This window comes from Opisthocomus hoazin, chromosome 28 (genome assembly GCF_030867145.1).
Source record: "Opisthocomus hoazin isolate bOpiHoa1 chromosome 28, bOpiHoa1.hap1, whole genome shotgun sequence".
Classification (NCBI taxonomy): domain Eukaryota; kingdom Metazoa; phylum Chordata; class Aves; order Opisthocomiformes; family Opisthocomidae; genus Opisthocomus; species Opisthocomus hoazin.
Window position 1 is genome coordinate 139,662 of NC_134441.1, and position 20,321 is coordinate 159,982.

Sequence of the window (20,321 nt, forward strand, 5' to 3'; positions counted from 1 at the left end):
GGCAGAGTTCAGGGGGTTGTCATCAGCGGCGCTGAGTCTGGTTGGAGGCCGGTAACTAGCGGTGTGCCCCGGGGGTCAGTACTGGGCCCGGCCTTGTTTAACTTCTTCATCAGTGACCCGGATGAAGAGTTAGAGTGTACCCTCAGCAAGTTTGCTGATGACACCAAACTGGGAGGAGTGGTGGGTACACCAGCAGGCTGTGCTGCCATTCAGCGTGACCTGGACAGGCTGGAGAGGTGGGCAGAGAGGAACCTGATGAGGTTCAACAAAGGCAAATGCAGGGTCCTGCCCCTGGGGAGGAACAGCCCCAGGCACCAGTACAGGCTGGGGCGGCCCTGCTGGAGAGCAGCTCTGCGGAGAGGGACCTGGGTGTCCTGGTGGACGACAGGCTGACCATGAGCCAGCAGCGTGCCCTGGCTGCCAAGAAGGCCAATGGCATCCTGGGGTGCATTAGCAGGAGTGTCGCTAATTGGGGCGCCCTCGTTAGCAGCGCTAATGTAGAGCAGGGCGCTGATTGCCCCGGCTGCGAGGGGCGCGGGATTTGGGGGGGCTTGGGGGGTCCCGACCCCCCCGCTCTGGCCCCACTGGCACTCTGGGGGGGGGGGGGCACACCCGAACTGCGGGGAGGGGGGCGGAGCGTGACGCCGTGCCCGGGAGGGGCGGGGCATGGGGGGGCGGGGCGATGGCGGCTCGGGAGGGGGCGAGCAGCCAATAGGCGGTGCAGGCGGTGACGTCATGCGCAGCCATTGGCCGAGGCGCCGCCGCTCGGCGCGTGCGTTCTGAGCCCGGGTCGGCGTCAAGCGATACGTGGGGTGGGGGGAGGGGAGGGGGGGACACCCGCGCCGTGACAGGCTCCCACGGTGCCACCCAGCCGGGGTGGGGCCGGGGTGGGGGGGGCTGTGCTGTGACCCCCTGCCGCGCGCAGGCCTCGCGGCTGAGCACCGCCCCGCTCGTGACATGTGTGGGCTGTGGGGGGGGGGGAACCCAGGGGGTGTCCGTGGGGCTCCCCGCACCCCGCCTGGTGCAGCCAGGGGGGGGCTGTGGGGGTCCCCGCCCCTGGGCGCAGCGTGGGGGGTGGGGTGGGGGTGTGTCCCCGCGGGGGGGCGGTGTCACACGGCGGGGGCGGGGCGTGGGGGCGGAGCCGCCGCCATAAAGCTGCGGGGGGGGGGCGGGGGCACGTCCCCTCCCGGCGGTGCGGAGCGATGCGGAGCGGAGCGGGCTGCGGTACCCCCGGCAGCGGCGGCTCTGCGGGGCCGGTGAGCGCCGGGGGGGTTTTGGGACCAGGGGGGCTCCGTGCGGGCCCCGTGCGGGCCACAGCCCCCTGACACCCGCCCCCCCCGGTCTCCTCTCTCCACAGGTCTCGGCCTACCCTCGGCCCCCCCCCGATGGCTCTGCCCGCCCCTCTGCATCCCTCCCCCCCCTCCCGGTTTATTTTCCTGTTTTTGTTGGTTGGTTGGTTGGGCTTTTTCCTACCCCGCGCCCCTCCCTTGTTTCTCCCTTCCCCCTGCCCGCAGCAAGATGGTGCAGAAGGAATCTGAGATCCCCGGTTTCCACCGCTCCTTCAAGGTAAGGGGGTGCTCCCCGCCCCCGTGATGCTCCGGAGGGGGTAGGGGTTTGGGGTGCTCCGGGGGGGGATGGGAGGGTGCGGGGTTGGGGTGCGGGTCCGCGGCGGCTGGATCCCCTGCCCGGGGTGGGGGGGGGGGCACGGACACACATCAGCGACCTCCCCTTTCCCCCCCCCCCCCGAGGAGAGAGGGGAGCGCCCAGGGTGATGCCACCCAACCCGGGCCGCAGGACCCCCATGTCCCGCCGGCCCGGGGGTCGGGGTGCTCCCCGAGGGGGGGTCAGACACTCCACACACCCCCCCCCCCCCCACAGCAAGGCTTTGCTCACCCCGCTGCAGCTCCCACGGGTGTCCCCCGTGGGGTGGGTCAGAGGGTGGGCTGCATGTTCCCCCCCCCCCCCCCAGCTGCACTCATTCACCGCACGTCTGCGAGCAGGGGGTGGGGGGCTGCCGGGCCCAGCCCGGGACCTGTTGTGCGAGGGCCAGATCCTGGCAGGGGGTCTGCAGCCAGGGCACCAGGACCCCCGTGCCTCCCGGTCACTGTCAGGCGAGGGGGGTGCGAGGGGGGGGTCTGGGTCCCCCAAACGCTCTCGTCAGCCGGGCACCTTCGTGGGAGCTTTGTTTAGTTTGGCTCCCGGGGCTGCGAGGGATGCTGGGACCTCACCCGAAACCTGCCCGGCTTATTTTAGCTGACACCTAATCCTGCTCTGAGGACTTCTGGCTGGGGTTTGGGCCCCCCCTCCATCCCCCCCTCCATCCCCCCCTCCGTTCCCCCACCCCGGGTGGTTGGGGACCAGGACGGGGGGGACACGGGGGACACCTCGGATGCGCTGCCGGAGCCGCCGCGCAGCGTCTGCCCTGTGTGTCCCATCCCCCAAACCTTTTGTGCGCCGGTGCTGCGGCAGCGGGCAGGGCCCCCTGTCCCCCGTGTACACCCCTGGTGCCCCCCCCCGGGAGGCCTCATCCTGCCCGTGGTGCAGGGACTTGGGCCCGAGCCGCTCATCCCCGCCATGACATGGGGGCCTTGGGGGGGGCTGGAGGGTGACACCGCACTCCGCAAACCCTGATACTGACTTTTTTTAGGGGGGTGAGGGGGGAATCTGGCCAAACGCTGCGCAGGAGCGTTTTCAGGCATCAGGAGTGGTGCTTGGTTGGGGGGAGATGCTCGTGGCATCCCTGCACCGCGATGGGGACCCCCCGGCCCCTCGAGAGCCGCCCCGGCAGCAAACAGGCGCTCTCGGGCTGTTTCTGGCGGCGGTGGCCGGGGCTGGCTGCTCCCGCGCCGCGCTGGGGCTGGCAGCCGGCCCGGGCACCGGGGCACCGGGGCGGGTTGGGGAACGCCGCCGGGAGCTGCTGCCTCCACCCAAACAGATTTCGTAACCCCGCGGAGGACGGGGCCCTTTCGCCTCGCGGCCGGGTGCCCCCAGCACTGCCCCGTCCCGCGGTGGGGTGGCTCGGGGGGGGCTGAAGTTCCCCATGTCCCCTTTGGGGTGCTGGGGGCGGAGGCGCTGGGTTTGGGGTGGGGGAGGCAGTGGTTCCCACACCCATCACCCATGCGGGGTGCAGGGAGGGTTGGGAGCGGGGCCCGATCCTGCCAGGTCACAGGCATCACGCAGCCACGGGCACGGCGCTCACCGGAGCGGCGCTGAGTGGGCTCCGGCCCCCCGTGACCTTGCGGGGAGGTGGGAGGACGCGGTGCAGTGGCTCCAGAGCCCGTCCTGCCCTGTGGCTCTTCGTCCTCCCCCCCTCGCTGTAGTTCAGGTCAGGGTGGATGTTCGGGGCTGGGTTGGTACGCGCAGCCCCAGTCCCTCTCATCATCGCCCGCGTGCCGGCCTGGGGCTGCTGGCACAGAGGCATGACCCCGCGGCAACATCCCCGGCAGGAGACGTGGTCAAACCCTTCCTCCTCCTCCTCCTCCTCCTCCTCTTCCTCCGGCTCTGCTGCATCCCTCTGGCAGCAGTGCCGTGAGCCGGTGCCCTGCACGAGCAGAGCGTGTGCCAAGGCCAGCGGCGTGCCTGGGCCGGGCGGGCGGCGGCGGCTGGTCCAGCGACTGCCGTCTCACTCGTGTTCTTGGCCCTTGCAGGAACAAAACCCCTTCGAGCTGGCGTTTGACCTGGAGCCCGTCTTCGAGTGCCCTGGACCTCGGGATGTCGGCCCTCTGCATTCCCCCGAAGGCGTTGAGGGGCTGTCCCAGGGGTGGCGATGCTGGGGGGAGCGCAGGGTGGCTGGGGGTGACTCAGGCCAGTGGCTTTGCTCCGGCGCAGATGTGCCTTTGAGTCAGCCCATCGACATCCCCAGCACCAAGAAAAGGAACAAGAAGCAGCACTGCAGAGCCACCGACAGCTTCTCCGGCAGGTTCGAAGGTGAGCGGGGCTGCCCAGGGACCCCAGGGGTCCCCCCCGGGCTGCGGCAGGGCTGGGGCCCTCCTGGTGTCCCCAGGCTCGGGGACAGCTGTGGTGTCCCGTGCCGCGGTGGGGCCGGCAGCTCAGGCGCCCTCTCTCCTGCCAGATGTTTACTGGCTGCACGACGAGGTGCTGGGAGAAGGGGCCCAAGGCAGAGTCCAGTCCTGCGTTAACCTCGTCACCAACAAGGAGTACGCAGTGAAGGTAAAGCTCTGCGGCTTGGGGCTGCAGAGCCGGCTCCTGCCCACCCCCTGTCTCAGTTTCCCCTTCTGCCCTCCACATCCTGGGCTCCTGGCTCTCCTGGCTGTGCGGAGCTGGCACAGGACGACGGTTTCACGGGGTAGAGGGGATGGAGAGGGGCAGGAGCGGGGCAGGGCCAGGCCACGCAGGTGGCACGCTGTCCTCTGCCACCGCCCAGCTGCAGGACCTTGGTCAACCCCCTTAGCCACGCTCCTATCCCTGTAAATTAGGGCAGACGCGAGATTAAATTAACGCTTGCGCCGCGTCTAGGGACTTGGGGCAAGCAGGGGCATGTGGTGCGGCAGGGTGGCCAGCCCCCGCTCGCCTCAGGGAGGTCTTCGTGCCCCCGCGAACAATGGAGGGGTCAGGGGGTGAGCCAGCTGCTTTTGGGGTTGGGGATGGTGGTGCCGCATCCCTGCACCCCACAGGCTCCCAGTCACGGCGTGGGGGGGCTGGGACAGGCCCTGTGTCCAAACGCAAGGGGCACTTGGCTTCCCCTTTTGGGTGCCCAAGGAGGGAAACTGAGGCAGGGGGAGGGCTGCATGGTGGTTGGGTGTTCAGTGTGCCCCAAAGGGCTGGGGGTCAGTGGGACCACCCAGCTCTCCCCCGTGGGTGGAGACCCCCTGCTCACCCCATGGCACGTCCACCAGGCACCCACTGTGCCAGCGCCCAGCGGGGCGAAGGGCCGTGCTCCGCTGCCGGGGCGGCTGCGCCGGGGCTCGGCCGCAGAGCTCGCCTTGGCTGCGGGCCCCGGGAGGGAGCGGCTTGGCCCCGCTGCCGGGAACAGCCTGTTCTGCTTCTTTAACCCCTTCGGGCATCCCCCGCCTGCCTCTGCCTGGCCCCGGGGGTCCCCAGCGCCGGGTGGGTTGGGGCGCGGTGGTTGCTGGCCCCGGTCCCTCCCCAGCAGCGGTGCCTCTCCCTGAGTCTCGCCTGCTTTGCCTTGCAGATCATCAAGAAGCACCAGTTCGACGTCTGCGGCGGGGTCTTACGGGAGGTGGCGATGCTGAATCTGTGCCAGGGACACAGGTACCGCAGGGCAGCCGCCGTCCCCATCCCCCACCGTGGGCACAGGGCGCGGGCTGAGACCGGGCTGGCGCTCGAGACACCCATGGGCGGCAGGCAGGCCGCCCTCCTGCGCGGCTCTCCCTCCGCGTGGCCTCGCCGGGAGCATCCCGAGGCGACGTGGAGCCGCTTGCCATGACGACGGGGCCGCGGCGGCCGAGTTGGAGCGGTGCCGAGGGGCGAGCCGAGCTGCCGCCGCGGCGTTCGCCGTCCCGCCGCGGAGAGCGGCTGAGCGGGGCTGTTTCTGGAGCGGGGCGAGCGAGCCAGGAGGGTCTGCGAGCAATTAGGGAGCGGGGCCCGGCGCTGGAAGCCCCTCTCCCCACTGGAATGTGGCTGGGGGCCCCAGCCGCGTGGTTTCAGTCGCTGGAAACCCGATTTTCTCCTCCGTTGGCCCTGCCCCGGGGAGCCGTGTGGGGTGGGGGGCTGCGGGGAGGGGGGGACCCCGCGATCTTTTTGGGGGGATGCCAGGCTGACGCCGCTGTCCCCGCAGGAACATCCTGCAGCTGATCGAGTTCTTCGAGGAGGAGGAGAGGTTTTACCTGGTGCTTGAGAAGATGAGGGGAGGTGAGTGCGGTGCCGGGGCGGGGGGAGCGGGGGCGGCAGGAGCCCCCCCAACACCCACGAGCCCCCACTCCGCTCTCGCCCGGCCGCAGGCTCCATCCTGACCCACATCCAACAGAGAAGCCGCTTGAACGAGCTGGAGGCCAGCACGGTGGTGCGGGACATCGCCAGCGCCCTGCACTTTTTGCACAGCAGAGGTGAGCCGAGCCACCCCGGGGTGCAGCCGTGCCCCCCCCAGCCGGGGGGTGCTGCCCCCCCCTCCTGCCCAGGGAGCAGGGGCCGGTGCAGGCCGCGGGCGCGCAGGGTCAGGCCCGGCTGCGTCGTGTTGTCGTGGTGCGGAGTCTGCTCCTCCGGTTTGGCCGGGACTCTGGGCCAGCAGCAATTTGTGCCCTTCGCCATGACGCGGGCGGTGATTTGGGGTGGGGAGGGAGGGGTCCCTGCGCCACCCCCAGACCTTCTGCTGTGGAAATCTTGGAGGGGGGGGGGCAGGCTTTTCCACTCATCGGCTCTTCTCCCCCCTCCCAGGAATTGCTCACAGGGATCTAAAACCGGGAAATATTCTGTGCGAGCGCCTGGACCAGGTGAGCGGGGAGCAGGGGGTGGTGCCGGGGCTGGGGGGGCCCTGGTTCCCCGCGGGGGATGCTGCTGCGGCAGCTGGGGCGCGAACGCGGGGCTGAGGGTACCCGGGGGCTGCTGGGGGGGGTCACTGACCGCTGCTCCCCCCCTCCCCAGGTCTCCCCGGTGAAGATCTGTGACTTCGGCCTGGCAAGTGGCATCAAACTGAAGGGGAATTGCTCCCCCATTTCCACCCCGGAGCTGCTCTCGCCGGTAAGCGTGCAGACCATGGGGCAGGGGGGGTATAATGTTGATGGGGGGGGTGCTGGGGGAGGGGTGGGTGTTGTGGAATGTCCATGGAGGGGGGAATGTCCCTGGTGGGGCTCCCCCAGGCTTTGGGGCTGCGTGCAGCCCCCCGCTGCTCATCGCTCCCGTCGCTGCGGGACCCCCCTCGGCGGCGGTGGGCGAGATGCGGTTCTGTAACGCGGGGGGGCCGGGCAGCGCAGGGGGGGCTGGCGCAGAGCCCGGGCTGCCGTGAGCCTTAGCAACTGCCGGCCCCGGCGGAGGCAGCTGTGCAGAGGCTGCGCTTTCGGGGAGAAGTGGGTCAGGTGAGGGGCTGGGGGGGCCACTGTGATCCCCCCCACTCCGGTTGTGGGTGAGAGGGGGCTGGGGCTGCTTGCGTGCGGTGCAGCCCCTGCAGGGTGGGCACCCCGAAAGCTTCTGGGGTGCCCCTGCGTTGCAAGGAGCTGTCTCACATTTGGGGGGGGGCACATACCAAGCCTGCCTCCCCCTGCAGAAAGCCCTGCTCCCCTTATCACCAGCAGCAGGGCCCCCCCCCGCGCAGGTGTTGCCCTGTGCCCCGCTGTTTTCGGGGTGCTCACGGTGTTTCCAGGGTGCTCACGTGCTGGGGGGGGGCAGACCCTGGCCCACGCGGGGTGCCCAACAGCAGAGGGGGGGCCAAAACACCCCCCCCCCCCCGTTCCTCCGCGTTTCCCCTCCCCCAGGGGGAGGACCTGAATTTCTGAGGTGTCCCGAGTTTCCCGTTCTCAGCAGCGGGGGCAGAGGGGGGTGGGTGCTGTGGTCCCTGCCGGGTGGAAGCCCATGCAGGGTGCTGCGGGTTGGGCTTGCGTGGGTGTTTTTCTTCTTCTTGCGGTGGCATCAGCTGCCGAGGCCGGCGAGGCGTCTCGTTTGGAGGCCTCTCGTTATGTTACGGGGTGATTATCTGCTGGCTGCAGCTCTGCTCTCCCCTGGTCACGAGGTGGTGCGGGCTGCGGGTCGGGTCACGTGCGCTGGAAAGCCCCAGAGCCCCGGGAGCTGTGGGGGAACCATGGGGGAACGGGACTGCTGGCTCTCTCCTCGCGCCAGCGTTAACTCCTCCGGCACCGGATCCGGCGCCCGCTGCGGCGGCCCTGCCCGCGTCAGGCGGGGGAACAGGCAGAGCCGGCTCCGTCCCCGCCGCCCGCCCGCCATGTCCCGGGCGATGGGACGGACGCTGCCCCGCTGAGCCGGCCCGGTGGCGGCAGTGCTGGGGGGCAGTCCGGGGGGGTGTTGCACCCCTTTAGGGTTTTATTTTTTTCGGGGTGGCAGGGCTGTGACATCCCCCGCGTGGCGATGGGAAACCTGGCCGGGATGATCTGCCCTGCCAGGACCAAACCCGGGAAGCGGCCGTGTCTGCACCCTCATTTTGGAGGGGGTAGCCCCTTAGTTCTGGCAGACACCCCCCCGTCCCTGTCTCTCAGCTCTGCCCCATCGCTCCCCTGTCCTTTGGGGCTCACCCCCGCCTCTCCCCGCAGTGCGGCACCCCCGAGTACATGGCCCCGGAGGTGGTGGAAAATTTTTACAGGAACAAGAATGCGCCCACCTACGACAAGCGCTGCGACCTGTGGAGCCTGGGCGTCGTCCTGTACTTCATGCTGAGCGGGTACCCCCCCTTCGTGGGCCGCTGCAGCTCCAGCTGCGACTGGGACAGCGGCAAGTCGTGCTACACCTGCGAGGTGCGTGGCGGACCCCGGCAGTGCCGAAACCCGCCGCTGGTTTGGCAGCACCCCTCCCAGCTCAGCCCCTTTTTTATTTACCCCCCCACCCAGGTGATGCTCTTGGAGAGCATCCAGGAAGGGAAGTACGAGTTTCCCGACAAGGACTGGGCGCACATCTCCTCTGGGGCCAAAGATCTCATTTCCAGGCTGCTGGTGACAGATGCCAAGAAGCGGCTCAGTGCGGCCCAGGTCCTGGAGCACCCCTGGGTGCAGGGGGTGAGTGCTGCTGCCCCCCCTCCCCCCCTCCACTCCCCAATGCCGGGGTGGGGGGACACCCCATTGCGGGGTGCTTGGCTCTGACCTGGCTGCGTTTCGTTGCAGTGTGCCCTGGATAACACCCTGCTGACCCCCATCATCTTGCAGAGGTGAGCGTGGGTGGCCCTGGGGTGGGGGTGGGGGACACATTCCAGCCCCCCAAATCCTGGCTCCTCTCCCCAGTGAGCTGCTCTCAGCTCTGCTTGGCTGCGGCTCTCGCCATCTGGGCAGCGGTTGCAGCACGTGATTCGGGCTGGAGCCGTGTTTTTGGTGCCTGACCCATCTGGCGTGGCATGCGCGTGAGGGGACACCCCGATATTTGCCCCCCAACCTCCCTCCAGCCCCCCGCATCCCACCCTGAGCCGCTTTCTCCCCGCAGGAAGAGCAGTGCCAAAGAGCTCACCTCCTTCGCCGCAGAGGCCGTCGCCGTCAGCCGCCAGCTGACATGGTGTGACAAGGATGAGGAAGAGGAGGCGGAGGAGGAAGCACGGCCCGTCACCATCAGTGCTACCTCATGGGCCATGCAGCTCTACCCCCTCCTGAGTCCAAGCTGGTGGCCAAGCAGTGGCAGAAGTGCAACCTGGTCAAGGCGGTGGCTGCTGGGCAGCACCTGGTAGCCCCCGTGGTCCTGGTGGCTGACCAAGCGTGAGCTGCACCCCTCGGACCTGCTGTACCCCACGTCCCCCCCATCCTCCTTCTTTCTTCCCTCCCCCCCCAGCCCCCACCATTTCTGGCTAGTGACAAGATCAGGACTCGTCCCTGTGGCTGGTTTCCAGGGTTTTGCTGATCTTGTAGGTCTGGGGTTGGGAGGGTTTCTTGAAGATCTGTTTTTTAAGGTATTAAATCATTAAGGTTGCTTCACCCAGGACATCTGACTGACACACGGACTTTTGTTTCCCCGACTCTTGGTTTCTCCTCTGAGATTTTTTCCTCCCTCCCTGACACCAAAGGACTCTTTGTATCCGCGGCCGCTTTGCCGAGTTCAGCTCATTTCATGCTGTGAACAAAAGGCCCTCGGTCGCGTTTTCGACAACGGGAGTTGCGTTTTAACCTCGTCCCTCCCTTCGGAGCTGCGGGTCTTTCTCCGATGTTGGGGTCGATCCCACAAACCCCCCCTCCCGGGGGTCTGGGAGGCATCTCCCGGGCGCAGGGACCCCCGCCGTCCCGTGCTCGGGGGCATCCGCGGCTGCGCTTCGAGGGGCTGCGGCGGGCAGGGAGCAGCTCGGGCCGGGGAGAGACGGTGCCAGCGAGGGAGCAGCTCCCCGTCCCACTGAGCCGCCCTCTCTCCTCGGCAGCCTGCTTTCAGAGTAAGCTGTGCACCCCTTTTTTTTCTTTTTTTTTTTTTTTTTTTTTTTTTAATGTTTTTAAACTGCTAGCTGTGCTTTTCTGCAGGGCATGGAGAAATGTCTTCCTTTCCCCCCGCGCTCCGGCCGGCGGCTCCCCGGGGGTAAGGTCAGAGCCGGGGGGATGCTCAGGCGCCTGGGGCCGTGCTCTTGCGCTGGGTCGGGCGTTGCACCCCTGTTTGTGGAGGGGGGGGCTCACCAGTGGCTGGTGGAGGTGCAGGGCAGGATGAGGTCTCCAGGGGGGCTGGAGCAGCCAGAAAATATTACCCCTGCGGGAATAGCGGGGTGCTCTGTGGGAAGGGAAGGACCCCCCTTTAAAGAGCACTGGGACTCGTTGCAGGGCAGTGTGACCTGGCGTGGCTTCGAGCTGTCCCCGAGGCTGCCGTGGCCGGAGGGTCTGGGGGTGCCGAGGGTGCCGAGTGCCCCAGGATGTGCCGGTGGGCGAGCGGCCGGGCTGGTGGCAGCACCCGAGGGCCACGGCACTGGGGAGCAGCTTGGGAAGGGCTCGGGATGCGGGGCCGGAGGGTTTGGGGTCGCGGCGGCAGTGCAGGGTGGGACGGGTGGCTGGGGAGAGCTGGGCATGCGTGTTCATGTGTGTGCATCCGTGTTCATGTGTGTTCATGCATGGAGTCACGCTTTCCTCGGAGCTTGCTTTGGGGAAGGGAGGGAATGCTCGCGGGGGAGGGCCTGGGGGTGCTGAACTGGGACGAGGCCCTTGGCTGGTTTCTGCGGAGCGGGGCCGGATCTGTCCGGGTGAGCCAGCAGCGCCCGTGCTGGGGGCCGGGCTGGCCTCCAGCTCGTCCGAACCCCCCCTGGCACCACGCCGGAGGGGCAAAGCCCCGCTGCCTGCCGCGCGTCGTGCCACCGAGCTGCGCCCGCCGCCGTCCCCGCGCCTCACCGGGAGGGAGGGTGCCCCTTCATTAGCGATCTCCTCTCCCTTCCAGCTGAATGCTTTGAGCTGTATACTCTGAAAAAGCAGCCTCGGCCCATGGCGTGCACAGGGGAAGGCTTTGGGAGCTTGCTGTGAGCCGGGGAAGAGACTCCCCCCAGGTCTTCAGCCGAGGACAGTCACTGTCTCTGAAAGCAAAACAAAGTTCTCCTTTTTGTTTGAAGACTGCTGACAGCAAAACTATGCAATATCTGTTGTTTTTTGTTTCAGGGAGGTGTGTGTGAGTGAGCTTGGGACATGGTGATCTCGGGTGTTGATGGAGCTTGGGGCAGGGACCGTCTTTTCTGGCCCTTCCCGGCCCTTCTGCCGAGCGGCGTCGGTGGGTTGGGAGGGTGCTCCCCCCAAAACCGCCTCTGCCTTCTCCCCTGGGTGCCCCCGGTCCCACCACACAGGGTGGGGAGGAGCAGGGCAGCGGCGAGGGGAGACCCCCAGCACAGGCACCGCGACACCCCAGAGAAGCCTCCTTTAAAGGAAAAAAAAGAAATCCATCTTGATTGTACATTGTTACTTTTTATAGCTTATTTTGTCTTATCAGTTGTCGATAATTCCTTATTGTCTTATAGTAAGAAATACCGAACGCTGTACAGTACGCGGTGCCTTGAGCTGGTGTTGTGGAAGCTGTTGTTAATGCTGCACGCCGCAGCCTTTTTTAAAAAAGAAAAAAATCTCGGGAAGGGGATGGCAGGGGGAAGTCTCTCCCATGTTTTTTTGGCCCCCGTGCTGGTGTTGGCAGACTGAATTTCCCTCTCTTCCCGTGCGTAAGGCCGAGCTCTTCCACAGAGAAATGCAGTACACGCTCTGCCTGCGGCGGGTGCGTGGCCGGGGGGCCGCGCGCTGGGCCGGAGCTCGTCCCCGTGGGCGCGTTGCCCACGCGTGGGCATCCTCGGCCGGGTCTTTGCGGCGAGGCGGTGGACGTGCCGGCGAGCATCCGAGCTCTTCGCTGGTCGCTCGGCCCAGGCTTGGCTTTGCGTTGCGGCTCGGGGGGGTCGGTTTTGGACCCGGCGCTCCTGGCGTGGCACTCGGGGTCTGGAGGGGACCTGTGCCGCGGGGCTGGCGAGCTCCTGGCAGCTCCGGCGTGCGGGCCAGGGTCGGCATCTCTAGAGAAGTTTTAAGGAAGGGAAGGGACCGGCATGGCTGAGCCAAGACCGTCTGGTCAGACCAAAGGGCAAGAGGGAACTGCCCTGGCAGTGGAAGCAGGGACAGGTGTCTTGGGAAGAGTATAGGGATGCTGCCCGGTTGTGCAGGGACGGGGTCAGGAGGGCCAGGGTGTGGCTGGAGCTGAACTTGGCAAGGGATGCACAGAATAACCAGAAGGGCTTCTACAGGTACGCCAGCCAGAAAAGGAAGGTTAAAGAAAGCGTACCCCCCTGATGAACAAGAGTGGTGACCCCGTATCAACAGACGAGGAGACGACTGAGGTACTCAGCAACTTTTTTGGCTCAGTCTTCACTGGCAGCCTCTCTCCTTGCCTGTCCTGAGTCCATGGACTGCAAGACGGGGACCGGAGGGGCAAAGCCCCCCCCACTCTGAGGAAAGGTTCGTGACTACCTGAGGAACCTGAACAGACATAAGTCTATGGGACCTGATGAGATGCATCCCAGAGTCCTGAGGAAATTGGCTGCTGTAGTTACCAAGCCACTCTCCATCATATTTGCAAGGTGATGACAATCACATGAAGTCCCTGGTGACTGGAGGATGGGAAACATGGTGCCCTTTTTTGAAAAGGGTAGAAAGGAGGACCCTGGGAACTACTGACCTGTTGGCCTCGCCTCTGTGCCTGGGAAGATCATGGAACAGATCCTCCTAGCAGCTATGCTAAGGCAGGTGGGGTCAGGGAGGTGATTTGAGACAGCCAGCATGGCTTCACCAAGGGCAGGTCCTGCCTCACCAACCTAGTGGTTGGTCTTTCTATGGTGGAGCGACTGCATCAGCGGACAAGGGGATGTCATCTACCTGGGTTTCTGTAAAGCCTTCGACACGGTCCCCCACAACATCCTTCTCTCTAAATCGGGGAGGTATGGATTTGACGGGTAGACCGTTCAGGTAAATAAGGAGTTGGTTGGAAGGTTGCAACCAGAGGGTGGTGGTCAATGGCTCGATGTCCAAATGCACAGTGGTGACAAGTGGTGTCCCTCAGGGGTCTGCACGGGGACCGGCACTGTTTAATATTTTCATCAATGACTTAGAGAGACCGAGTTCTCACTGAGCAAGGTTGCAGACAGCACTAAGCTGAGTGGTGCAGCTGACACGGCACAAGGACGGGATGCCGTCCAGAGGGACCTGGACAAGCTGGAGAAGTGGGCCTGTGTGAACCTCATGAGGTTCAAGAAGGCCAATTGCAAGGTCCCGCACCTGGGCCAGGGCAAGTCCCCGCTATCAACACGGGCTGGGGGATGAAGGAATTGAGAGCAGCCCTGTGGAGAAGGACTTGGGGGTCCTGATGGATGAAAAGCTGGACGTGATCTGGCAGTGTGCGCTGGCAGCCCAGAAGGCCAACCGTGTCCTGGGCTGCATCAAAAAAGGGTGGCCAGCAGGGTGAGGGAGGGGATTCTGCCCCTCTACTCTGCCCTGGTGAGACCTCACCTGGAATCCTGCATCCAGCTCTGGAGCCCCAGCACAAGAAGGACATGGACCCGTTAAGGCTGGGTTGGACTGGGCTCTGAGCAAACTTCTCCAGCTGAAGATGTCCCCGCTCATTGCAGGAGTTTGGACTTGATGAGCTTTAAAGGCTCCTTCCAACCCAAAAGGTTCTATGATTGTGTGATGTCTAAGGACTCTTGTCCCTGTCCAAGAAATTGCTAAGAGTGAAATCACCAGGATCTTCCCGCAACCCCCTACAAAAGTTCGAAATAGAATATAATCGAATAATTCCGGCTGGAAAGGAAGCTGAAACCATCATCTGACGCGGCTGCCTGACCGCTGCAGGGCTGGCCGCAGGCTGAAGCCTGTTGTTCAGGTCACTGGAGACCGCAGCACCGGGAAGAGGGGGCGGGAGCAGCGCTGGTGCCATCGTGAATAGCACCGGGCGGCGGGCGCTGCGCCTCGGCCCGCGGCTGCCCGGCGCCGGCTGCCCCGGGGCCCGCGGCGGGTGAGGGAGGGGCGGCCCGGGCTCCGGCCGGAGCCGCGCGGCGAGAGGGCCCGGCTGGCGGCCGGAGGGCCCGGCGGGGAGCGAGGGCGGCCGAGCCGGGGCGGTGCGCGGCGCCTGCGGGAGCGGGTCCCGGCGAGGGCCGGGCGGCCGGGCCGGGGGGCCCTTCCCCGGCGGGGGCTCCGTGCCCCGGGCCCGGCGTGTTCCTCCGGGGCCCGTTCGCCTGGGGAGGCCGCGGGCGGGGCGGGGCGGGGGAGGCGTTCGCTGCCGCCGGGCCCGGGGCTTGGTGAGGGGGGGGAGCGCTCGCCGGTGCGGCCGGCGGCTGCGGGAGCGCGGGAAGGCGGCGAGCGGCGACGGGCGCTGCCCCGCGGCTTCCGGCCCCGCGCGCTGCCGCGGGGGGTTCGGTTCCCGCCGGCGTGCGGGGCGCGGGGCGTCTGCGGTGCGGGGGGGCGGGAAAAGGTTTCGAACTGAGATGGTTCGGGGTGGGCGCCGCAGGGGCGAGGGTTGGCGGGGCTCTCGAGTTATGGTGATTGATCTGCGGTGCGGTCCTGGGGTGTGTAGGGCAAAATAAGTGACGGCAGGCGTGGGGGGATTGTTTAAATTCATGGAGTTGTTAGTGTTTAGCGTTACGGAATGCATTTTAAATTAAAAATTTGTACTCCGTAATGCAGCAAAATGAAGATTTCTGTTTTCTGTTTGCTGATAGGAGGAAGAAGAAATGGTGCCATAATGGCGGTGAAAGCTGTGCGGTTGAAGAAAGGATTCTTATTTCACCTGAAACTGGAGGAAGAGATCTTATTTTTAAAGATCAGAGGATAAGGTAACGTAACGATAGCAGATTAGTGGGGGAGAAGCTGGAATTGCGAGTATAGAAAATGCTTCCCGCAGGTCGGCACAGACAGCACGGCCAGAAGTTTCCAGCAATTGGGAGGAAGAATTCGGGGTTCAGTTCCCCGTGGTGCTTTTGTAGGTTATGTACAGCTGAGCAGGTCTGGCTTTCGTGTTGTAGTTTATCTGTCAGTGCACGGGAAACAGTATTTCTTGAATATTTTTATATCAGTGGGACTTTTTTTTGTAAGGCACGTTGAAGCCTTTAGGGTTTTTGTCCTAATTAATGAGAAGCCGTAGTGAGTCCGTGATGTCTTCTGGGTTTAAAGCTGCTCATGTGCTGTCTGGATTGAACCAGAATCCCAATACACCGTTAGCTTTTCAAAGTTTGAGCTGCATCCCAGTTTTGTGCGCTTGGTTTTTGTGGTTTTTCATCATTTTTTCTTCTCGGTTGAGTCTCTGGGAACGCTACTGTGGTTGCAAGCCACTAGTCTTGACCCCTTTTAGACTCCGGAGAGAATATGAGTTTCTGTGCTGTTAGAAAAACCTCCTGGTAAGTGGCCGTGGTGTTTTGTTTTTTTAATCTTTCTTAGAACTGCTGTGCATGTTGTGTCTTTGTCTGATTTGGGAATTTTAATAGCTTTTCTGGTCTGGTAATAATTGTAATTTCAGTTAGCAAAGGGTGTGTGAAGTAGATTAGTGACTCGTGTCACTGTGTGTTTTCTGTAGCAGCCGTGCTGCCTTTCGTGTACAAGCATTCAAAACACACAAGTTTCACAGCGTGCTGCTGTCGACTGCAGTCCAAAAGATGCTCGTGGAGGACTGCCCAAACCATCGCATGAGTCCAAATTAAGTTTACTAGCTAATCAAATCTCTGGCTTCACTTCATAGCTCTTGTAGTTTACGGGAGTGATTAAATTAATGGACGTTTACTTCTTCATTTCAGCAATCGCATGATGGCCATGATTCCGGCAGACCATTCCAGAGCAGCATTTCGTCGTGTGCACCGAGTGTTGCTCATCGGACAACCAAAAGCGTGGATTCAAGTGATGAAAGCTTTTCTGAATCTGCTGATGACAGCTGTTTGTGGAAAGGAAAACGGCAGAAATGTTTCAGCTTTCCTCCTGCGAAATCTGAGCCTTTTCAGCTTGGCCAGAAGCACCAAAACCAAACTGCTCTCGGTGGGTGTGGTGCTCCAGGAGCAGAATCGGGATGCAGTGGCTACTGAGCTTGGGATTCTAGGCATGGATGGTAGTATTGACAGAAGCAGGCAGCCTGAGACTTACAGTTATTTCTTGGCTAAAAAGCTGATGAAGGAAGCTCAGCAAAAGGAGGCAGACACTTTAGGTAAAGAACTGGATGAATACATGCACGATGACAAGACAACATTGCCAGTGGAAGAGGAAAATGGGCAAGGCTTTCTCAAACGGGAGCGGCCTGTGAAAGATAGACTGGGTGAAAGACAAGAAATGAAATATAAAGGAAGGTATGACACAACAGAAGAAGATTCAGAGGAAAAAGTGGCAGATGGCTTATCGGTAAGTTTAGTAACCCCATATCTTCACTTCCTTAAGTACTGGTAAGCTGCTGATGGAGTAGTAGTTTTCCCCCTCTTGGGGGAAAAAAGCTTTCTTTCTGCTAAATATGTAAGGTGTCTTACCAGATTACAAAAAGTGTGAGTGCCTTGTGTGTATTTCCAAAATCTGGGATTAAAATGCAGCATTAGGGCTGGTACCTTGTAGAAGCATCCAATAGTACTGTTCTAATTTCTTTTTTTTTTTAAAGATCCACCAGATAGTTTGTTATTTGAGAACAGTGGCAAGGAAAAACATTGTTTGTCACGATACAGATTTAGTAGTGACATTTTTAGGAAACACCCCGTGAGTAAAGATGTGTGTTTGGAGTTGGACACCAGTGAACACCTGCAGTGGTCACCATGAAAGTCTGGCTAAGTTATAAACCTTTGGAACTGTAGGTGACTGGGCCTGTGTACTGTTTTGGAGAGCACAGCTTCTGAAATCCCTGTTCTTTACGTGGAACCTGCTTGTCTGAACAAAATGTTTTGCTGCTGTAGTAATGAAGGGCTGCACCAGGATGAGACAGCAGAACTGAAATCCAGCCTTGCCTCTGCTCTGTTGAGAAGCTGAGCTGCAGTTCTGTGCTAGGTCATGGAAGCCGCTGTTGGGGTTACCAAGCTCCAGCCGTGTGCGCGCTTGCCGCGCTCCAATTCTTTTTCACAGTCCTGCTATTGAGTTGTTGTACACTGAGCTGAGTCAGAAAACTGACTGTCCAAAAGCCTGTTGCTTTTTTTAAGGAGTTAGTTTGGAGAGAGATTTGTTCCCTTACCCAATTTGCTGTACAGTTTCCTTAGAGCTGGCACTGGCAGCGCTGGTGGTGTGAGAGAGGGCACCTGACTGCAGTCGTTCTTCCTTAGATTGACTTAAACAGCCACGCAATCCTTTTTCGGTGGTTCAGGGGAAGAAAATGATGTTAAACAGGGGAAAAGCAGTTACAGGATTTACTGACCCTAAGTTTGATGTTTAGATGAAAGCTGGGTTTATTGATCATTGTTGATTTCTTACATGGGATACATAGTATTGCCAGATGCTGAAATACAGCAATTAGACCATTATTGAATTATTGATGCTGTTATCAGTTCTCGGTAGCTTCTCCTTTATGGATTTGGAAAGTTTGAGTATGTCTCTTGTAATAAACTCTTCTTTGTTGTATTGAGCTTCATCAAAATAGGGCAGAAGGCTCTTTTTTTCTGATTGTTTATCGCAGTAGTGGCACTGAATAGCATCAGTAGGATTGTGTTTATAGGCATCACGGCACTGTTGCTTGATCTGTGCTGCACCGTCTGTGCCTGGATTCCTGACCTTTTGTTGTGGTGGCCCACACAGTGAACTGAAATCAAAGGGGTTTTCTGACTGTCTGTTGCAATGTTTTGCCCTTTCTCTTGTTTTCCTGTTGCAGTGCACAGCTGCTTGTTTAAAGCAGCGTACGGGAGGGTTGCGCAGGGCCAGAATGAGCGCAGGGTGGGGATTTGACTGTTTAAGCTGCTGCTGCTACTAACAGAAGGTCTATTTCACCAGCTCTCTGAGGACTCCTGGTTATCTTAAAGTTCTCTCCATCTTTGAGAAATGCTTCCATCTCTTCCAATAATTCATAATTTAGAACTCAATCCTATAAATATTTAAGAAAGCATGTACATGCTGGTGCCTGATCATTCATTGAACTCGGTGAGACTAAACACAAAGTGTAAAGTTGAGCGGGTTGGGTAATCCTTTTGTGATGAGGACAATTGTCACTAAAATGTGAGTTTTAACATTTAATTTCAGGTAACTTCAATCATACGGTTGAAGCTAGGCTGGTTGTTCACATCTGCGGTCAGATCCCTTCTGTTATGCAGTCACTGTAATGTATGCAGCTGTAGAGCATGGCAATGTCATCGGAAGCAAGGAGGCCAGACAGCAGTCTTCAAGAAACTTAGGAGGTGGTGGTGGCCTGTTGGTCCCTGAAGTGTAAAACCACTGAGCTGTCGTGCTCGGGACTGTGCTTAGTGAGGAGCTTTGCCACTGAGAACATGAGACTTTAGCATCTGAACTCTTGCTCTGGACAGGAGGTGTTGGTGTGTGGGGTGATGATGTTTTCCAGTGGGAGCACGTGCTTCGGCACAATGAATTGATGCTGTGAGAGCCTCTCCCTTCATGCAGACTGAGGATGAGAACTTTTGTACGAGGACGTTGTTGCTAACAAAAGAACCCAATTTAACTCGGTCATATTGCAGTGTTTTGTTCTTGTTTGCATTTTGTAGGTTGTCATAGATCAGTCAACAGAATGGTTTAATTTTTATTCTGTATGTTTGTCTGAATGGCACACGATACAGGAGAACTTCAACAACTAGCTACAGACTACAGCAAGTGTAGATTTAACTATAAAAGGTGCTGTACTGTCAACTGCTAAATGCACAGCAGACTTTTATAGTTCAATTTCAGAGATTTATACAGGTCTTTAGAGTTTCTCATTTGGTTTAATCTTTCACACATCAATAGAAAATAATAATCACTCAGTGCATTTTAATGGAAACAAATTTTTAAAATGCATGCTTTAGAAAAAGAAATCTGGTTCAAGGAGCCATTGAAACACATTGAAATGTATGGACTCTGTCATTTTAGCACAGTTTTATCTCCCACAGAATGAACTACTCATTATGGAAGTTCCATGGTCAGTTTTACTCAAGAAATTATGCTGACAATAAGTGTATCTTTTTTTTCCCCTCCTCTCAGGCTTTGTGAGCCAAAGAAAGATTTAATTGCCCGAGTAGTGAAAATAATTGGGAAGAGAAAAGCTATTGAACTGCTTGTGGAAACAGCTGAAGTGGAACAAAATGGTGGACTGCTCATAGTGGTAAGAAAAATGTGATATTGTGGGTTTGCGGGGACACCCCCCCCCTCCCCCGACTTTTTACTTGTAGAATATTTACGTAGTATGATTGCGCGGCTTTCACATTGTACAGGGTTCTCCCAGAGCCTCGTGGCCTTCCCTCCCCATGGAACTTGCTTAATAAATGCTAATGTAACCTTCCAGCGGGATTTGAGTGAGCAATGAGGTGAATGTGCCTGGAAATTGCCGCACTTTTGTGTTGAGATTGGTGTCTGTTCCGCAGTGCTAACGCTGTATCTGTTACTCTGCCCCCCCTCGGGGTCTCTTGCTGGCAGACTGAAGAGTGGAGGGTTCTGAAGCTTGAATCAAAGCTTGTGGTGTTCGGATGGAGGTGAAGCCTCTGGCCCAGTGCTGCCGTGAGTCCGGTGGGTGTTTGGCAGCACGGACAAGCCTGCTGGGTTAATCAGCGTGCCGTCAGAGGCCCGCGGGCCCCGGGAGCATTTCTGATGTCGCATTTGAGGAGTGACTTTCAGAAGGGAATCTGTTAGCTTGATTAGAGAACCATTGGCTTGTGTTATCAGTAGATCAAAGCTCAGTACTGACTTCTGTTACAAATCATGGTAAAAATCCTGTACTTAATGGTTAGGTTTTCAATTTCTCGGTATGTTTTGTGGCTATTAAATAATGAGCCTCAGTGCAAAAGTTCAGCAACAAAAACAGTGGGAGGAAACTAAGAATTACCTTCAGGCTTTTGTTCAGAATTTACATCTGTTAAGTTCTGTCACTGGAAGTAGAGAGGAGGAAAAAAGGGGTGGGGGGGGAAAGGCTGTCAAAAACAAAAAAAACCCAGCACAAAAAAATTACCACCTCCCGCCTCAAAAACGAGATATTGAATTGCTGTGACAGAGCTCTGGTGAAGTTCAGGCGGAGCTGGGTGCCGGGAAGGCAGTGAAATTTGTGCACTGAGGACAGGAGAGGAGGAGCGAGCCAGCGCGCAGCCTCCCCCCATCTCCCCCGCTGGCCGAGGGAGCTGAGTTTGTTCCTCGGCCGCTCTG

The 20,321-nt window shown here is 60.3% G+C and overlaps 1 protein-coding gene across 1 annotated transcript; it reads left to right on the forward strand.

Annotated features, from left to right (window-relative positions):
• The first annotated feature begins 1,518 nt into the window (after positions 1 to 1,518).
• LOC142364631 (MAP kinase-interacting serine/threonine-protein kinase 2-like) lies at positions 1,519 to 9,324 on the forward strand. Its single transcript, XM_075444544.1, is given in 14 exon segments — positions 1,519 to 1,566; positions 3,648 to 3,686; positions 3,780 to 3,927; positions 4,073 to 4,170; positions 5,153 to 5,232; positions 5,759 to 5,832; positions 5,922 to 6,026; positions 6,355 to 6,410; positions 6,562 to 6,657; positions 8,178 to 8,378; positions 8,472 to 8,636; positions 8,742 to 8,785; positions 9,055 to 9,203; positions 9,206 to 9,324. Coding segments are annotated over 14 exon segments (1,422 nt in total).
• The last annotated feature ends 10,997 nt before the right edge of the window (positions 9,325 to 20,321 follow it).